We start from the raw sequence: 6,506 nt of genomic DNA, 5'->3' as shown, positions 1-6,506 counted from the left end.
TACTGAACAGTAATTTGAACAGTAAACTGAATAGTAATCAGCCGAATAAACAGTAAACTGAATAGTAATCAGCCGAATAAATAGTGTTTTTGAACAGTAACAGATTCTTGAAATATTATATGTCTGAAGTATAAGGAGTATATATATATATATATATATATATATATATATATATATATATATATATATATATATATATATATATATATATATATATATATATATATATATATATATATATATATATATATATATATATATATATATATATATATATATATATATATATATATATATATATATATATATATATATATATATATATATATATATATACTTATATTCAAAGAAGTGAATATAGACGTGAGAAGTGAGAAGATTCAAAGATCCCGTGCCTTTTTGAGCCAGCAGGCAGCAGGGCCCCATGACCACCACACCACCGTGACCGAGACCGAGTCGGAAGGACGGCCACATCTTCTGGATTTACTCGTCATTCGGAGAGAGTTGGATTTATATGTATGTATATATATATACGTATATATATATATACGTATATATATACGTATATACGTATATATACGTATATACGTATATACGTATATATACGTATATATATATACGTATACGTATATATATATATACGTATATACGTATATATACGTATATACGTACATATACGTATATATACGTATATATACGTATATATATACGTATATACGTATACGTATATATCTATATATACGTATATACGTATACGTATATACGTATACACGTGTATACGTACACGTATACACGTGTGTATATATATATATATACAAGTTTTTTTAAACAGATTTCTTAATATACATTTCTATTTTATTATTAAATTATCTTAAAATAACAATATAATTTAAATTTTGTACTAACTTGACCAAACTATCATTGTGTTATATTCATATTGTGTTTTATATTCGTGATAGTTATTAATTATTTTTAATACTTACCGAATTTTAGTTATTTCTAATATATTTCTTTATGGATTCTAGGCTCCTCTTCCAACTTTTTTTAATTATGAATTTCTATTATTTATAAATTTTGTTCATATATTTCTTATTTTAAATTCAAAATTTTAATTATTTCTAAATTATAATCCTATATGAACTCTAGACTCCTCATCGAATATTTCTTATTTTTCAATTTTGAATGTCCGTTATTTATAAATTATGTTTCTATATGGAGTCTAGACTCTTCATCTAATATTGCTTATTTTTTTAATTCTAATTTTTTTTATTATTCCTAATTGTATTTCTATATGGACTCTAAAATCATCTTTCAATATTACTAAAAAAAATGTCAGTGCGTTGCAATGAGTGAAGTCTATTTTAATCTTATTATTGTTATATGGTTTAGTTAAGATGAAATTCACTATGGGAATTCGCATGGATATATATATTTTTAGAAAATCATGAGTTGCAGTTAAGAGTCCGATCATTTTAAGTTAGCATGCGAGTTTTTTAAATAGATTTCTTATATGGCTCATATATTTCCAAAATTGAACGAAATTAAAAACCGAGCAAACGAACTTAAAACCGACTCATACGCGGATGACCTACCAAAATACCAGCAAAAACATCTCTTCAATTTTTATAATAGTAGAGAAGAGATAGATATTAAAACCAAAACATAAAATTAAAATCGACTCAAACACGGATGACGAACCGCGGAAACATCTTCAATTTTATAACCGACTCAAACACGGATGAAGGACCACAGAAACATCTTCAATTTTTATAATAGTAATAGATTTTTAGAAAATCATGAGTTACAGTTAGGAGTCCGATCGTCTCAAGTTAGCATGCACGCGCGAGATGGTAGGGAATTGGACGATTGACGAACGAAAATCAAGTGTGCCGAACGGAAATTTTCCAATTTCTTAAGTAGTTAAGATTTCGAATTTTCGTTATTTCTAAATTGTATTTCTATATGAACTCTAACCTCAACTTTTAGTTTTCTTATTTTTTTTTAATTTTAAATTTCTATTAGTTCTATTGTATATCGGTATGGACTATAGACTTCTCTTTCTATATTCCTTATTTTTAATTCCAAATTTCATCTATTTTAAAATTGTATTACTATATGGACTTTGTTTTTTTTTTCTTCGATTAATATGAGAATCTCTAGGCCACGAGAACGAACTTTTAAAAAAAATTAAATTTTAGTTATTTCTAAATTGGATTTCTATATGAACTCTAACTTCTACTTTTAATTTTCTTTTTTTATTTCGAATTTTCATTAGTTCTATTATATACCAGTATGGACTCTAGTCTTCTCTTGCTATATTTCTTATTTTTAATTCCAAATTTTAGCTACTTTTAAATTGTATTTCTATATGGACTCTGTTTTTTTCTTTTTCTCTAATTAATATGAGAATTTCAGAGCGAACGTGAAGGTTTTTTTTTTCTATTCCTTAAATAAGTTGATAGATTAATTTCTTTGGAGGAATTTGTCGACAAATGTATAGTAAAATTTATCGAAAATTTTTACATACTTCCCTTTGTATTTCCGTTATGGACTTGGGTAGAGATGAACTGCGAATTGTGAAACTGCAGGATTGTAAGTTTGTAACAGAGCTGAGACGTGCAATAACCGTGCAGGCATCACGATCTCCAACGGCCACAACATTATTACGTCGAGAACTCGAGCGAAACAAGCTTAGGCATCACATTGCAAATTGCTGGCGCCATATCTACACTGTTCGCGCGCGAGCCTACTACCCTTGCTGCTGCTGCTGCTGCTGCGCTAGAAATCGTCGTCGATGCCGAAGCTGGATGGCACGATCAGAGACGACGACACCATGAACGCCGTCTCGACGCCGGCGGAGCCGAGACCGTCGTCGTCGAAGTCGACCAAGACGTCCTCGGCTAGAAGCATTGGCGTTGTCGGCGGCGGCGGCGCTTCCGTCCGCCTCGGCACCACGAAGCTCGGCTGCACCGCGTTCTTGACGTGCACGGTGGTGTCGGCGGCGCCGCACTGCTGCTGTGTCGCCGCCGCCGGCTGCATGCAGCGCCGGAACACCGCGGCGAGCGCGAACTGTTCGCCGCCCGCGCCCACGCCCGCCGCCGCGCACGGCGCCGACGCCCTGCCTCCCGCGGCCGCCCGCGCCATGACGTGCCGCAGGTTCCTGCTCAGCCTGGCCCTCGCCGGGGCGGCGGCCGCGTCGCCGCCGCGCGCGACGAAGTTGGTGCGCGCGTGCTCCCCGCGCAGCACGCGGGCGGCCTCGTCGTAGGCGCGCGCCGCCTCCTCGGCCGTGTCGAACGTGCCGAGCCACAGGCGCACCCGCTGCGCCGAGTCCTTGATCTCGGCGACCCACCGCCCCGACGGCCGCTGTCGAACACCCACGAAGCGGCGACCGCGGCGCGCCTTCGCCGCGACGACGCCACCGGTGGCCGTGGCCATCCTGCCGCTCTCCTGTGCCGCCATGAGCTCGCTTCTAATCCTGAACTGGATATATATATATATATAGCACGTGTCACTTGGAATTAGCTCGAACACTTAGCTAGATCAAGCGCTGTCCTGACTCCTGAGTTGATACGAGCTACTATCTTTTCCAAATTTCATGAGTATATATACACTTGGAGAGAAGAACATGTAAGCCAACTGCTGACTTCAAAATCATCTATAGTCAATATAATAGTCAATTCATACAATAGTTACCTATAAACATATATTACACTATTAATAGATAGTCGCACTTGTCATACACACATTATGTCTTCGAGTTCGTGCTGCAGCTGACTACAGATCTGTAGGCCGCTCCTCTTATTTCTCTTCTTTTATCTTCTCGATATGTATTTATAGCTAGTTTATAGCGTGCTATTGTAACTCCTCTAACAGCTACACCAAAAGAGTTGGAAGGCATCTAGTACTTGCTAAATCTTCTCTGATCCCTCTGTCTTTTCTCTAGTTGTTTTCTGCATGACGCCTTGTTCGAAGCTACTAGCTCCTGGTCGGATTGGAGTGACATGGACATGCTACAATTCTTGGTCAGCTAACCTCTTGCAATTATTGGCCATCGATTTGGATTAATCTGCTCAAATCATTTTCTCCCTATCCATATGATTGCACACTCGTGTTCTTCAGTTTTTGTTTTAGCACCAACCTCACTGTGCTTGTGAAGTCAGATCTTGTCATCTTGCCGTGCTAGATGCTCCATGAGGACTTGAAAAAGAAAAAACTTGGTCGTTTTTGCGTCAGATTAGCCTTATGATGATCCATCAATTGCAGGCTCGTCATCCTCTGAATTCCTACGTGTTTGTTGCCATCTGTCGCTCGACGTCGCGCTGCCAAGTGTGCGGCAAATGCTAAATGGTACCACAAAAATTCACAAAAGAATAATCGAGATAACAAATACGGTCGTCGACATCAATTTCGAAATGGGGAAGAAAAAAATAATCCATACCAATTACGATGAGATCATGGAGAATATATACTCGTTACCAGCACTGGCCGTATACTGCGTATTGCAGGAAATGCAGAGTAGTATAATCTCCCGTAAGCCTTGATTAGCACTAAACATTCCATGGCGAGAAAGATGTTTTTTGGTGCCTTGTTCGAGGTCGCGATCATGGCTGCTGCCGACGAATGCAGACGAGTGAATTATGCATAATGAAATGTATATCTGGCTCCATGCTAGACTAGCTGGAAGATCGAGCCAAAAAGATGAGACAAACGAGTAATCATGCAATACAGGTATTTCTATCCATCAGTGTATATCATCGCATGAAGTAAATTATATTACAAGTTGCTACATGTTTGGCTGTATCTGCTAAGTTGCAAACACTGAAATGTGAACTTAAGATGGGATTGCAAATGGGCTAGCTTCAGATGCAGATGATGGAGACCTCTGAATTTTCAGCTTCAGCTCTCTGAATTATTTGTGCTGTTTGCTCTGCTGAATCACAGACTAATTGGGTTTTGCTTGATGGGCTGGCCCAGTTAGATCGTAAATTGGAAGCCCAGGATCTGCAAAGTCAGCCAATTGGGCCGATGGAGAACAGTTCAGGATAGCCTTCAACGCGTTTCGTCAGTGTTGACAACGTGAACACATTTGGTTTCAAGAAACGGTCCAAGAAGGTACTCTGACGTCATGGCGTTCTCGTCAGCTCTGACGAATACACTGTATCATCCATTTCAGTGACCGTTGACATCTGCATTCATGGAAGAAGGGGGCATGTAGGTTTTGACCCGAGAAAATATTGACTTTTTAGAAGTGCCAGGAGCAATGTCAACCCCTGTATTTTAATGGTTGTTGAACTCCAAATAAATGAATGAATTATCTGGTTGGTCAAAGGCGTGCGTTTTCCCTGAATGTCAAGGCGTCAACAATTCGTCACGCCCACTTTAGAGAGCCAGAAACTCCTCCTGCCTGTTCAACTGAAACAGGAGGCAAAGGCAACCCCGGATTTACAATTTGTTGACTACCTGTTTGAACACTCTTACGTCAGAGCTGATCTCAAATGGAGTCAATTTTATAACTCCCTCCGTCCCAAAAAAGACAAACCCTAGTTTTCGTGCCTAACTTTTGACCGTCCGTCTTATTTAAAAAAATTATAAAAAAAATAAAAAGACAAGTCACGCATAAAATATTAATCATGTTTTATCATCTAACAATAATGAAAATACAAATTATAAAAAAATTCATATAAGACGGACAGTCAAAATTGGACACGAAAACCCAGTGTTTGCTTTTTTTTTGGACGGAGGGAGTATAGTTTTGGCCTTCCGTTGTTGTTTTGATGGGAAAAATTATACTCCCTCCATTCCAAAATATAAGGCATAACCACCCCTAACCCAAAAACCAAGAAATAATTATTATCATCTTGTAGTTTGGATCATCCTAATAAATATAATGCATGTATCCAATAGAATTAGAGAACATGAGAGTGGAGGATTTAAAAAATAATAATTTAATAGAGAATAGATCATAGTTAATTGGCTACATGCATGCATATCTTATATTATGTTATGGAACATCTAAATAAAAAAAGTGGTTGTGCCTTATATTATGGAATGGAGAGAGTAGTAGGTTGTTCGTTGACTTCTGTGTTTATGGTCGCTTAATTGGTTAATGTATAATAGTAGACTATTAGCCAGTTGTAAACATATTTTAATGAGATAAAAGATAAGAGAGAAGAGCAGCGGGCTATAGATCTGTAGCCAGTTGCATTGCGGATTCCAAGACGCAATGTGTATGACAGGTGTGACCATATATTAATAGTAGTAAGCAACTATTGTATAAATTGTCTATAAAATTGGTTATAGTTGAATTGAAGCTAGTAATGGGCTATACTATTAAACTTGCTCTTAGCAAATAGCTAGGAGGTGTTTACATCCCATCCCATATTTTTTCACCCTGTCACATCAAACGTATGAACATCTGCATAGAGTATTAATATATAGACTAAAAAATAATTAATTGCACAGATTGCGACTAATTTGCGGGACGAATCTTTTAAGCCCAATTACTC

The 6,506-nt window shown here is 37.5% G+C and overlaps 1 protein-coding gene across 1 annotated transcript; it reads right to left on the bottom strand.

The window, feature by feature from the left end:
• Positions 1-2,778: 2,778 nt before the first annotated feature.
• LOC136351724 (ethylene-responsive transcription factor ERN1-like) lies at positions 2,779-3,459 on the bottom strand. The gene has a single exon (XM_066303992.1). It carries the CDS (start codon positions 3,457-3,459, stop codon positions 2,779-2,781), a length of 681 nt encoding a protein of 226 aa, XP_066160089.1.
• Between the last annotated feature and the right edge of the window lie 3,047 nt (positions 3,460-6,506).

This window comes from Oryza sativa, chromosome 9 (assembly GCF_034140825.1).
Source record: "Oryza sativa Japonica Group chromosome 9, ASM3414082v1".
NCBI lineage: Eukaryota > Viridiplantae > Streptophyta > Magnoliopsida > Poales > Poaceae > Oryza > Oryza sativa.
The sequence above is the reverse complement of the archived record's forward strand: the minus strand, read 5'-3'. Positions and strand labels throughout refer to the sequence as shown.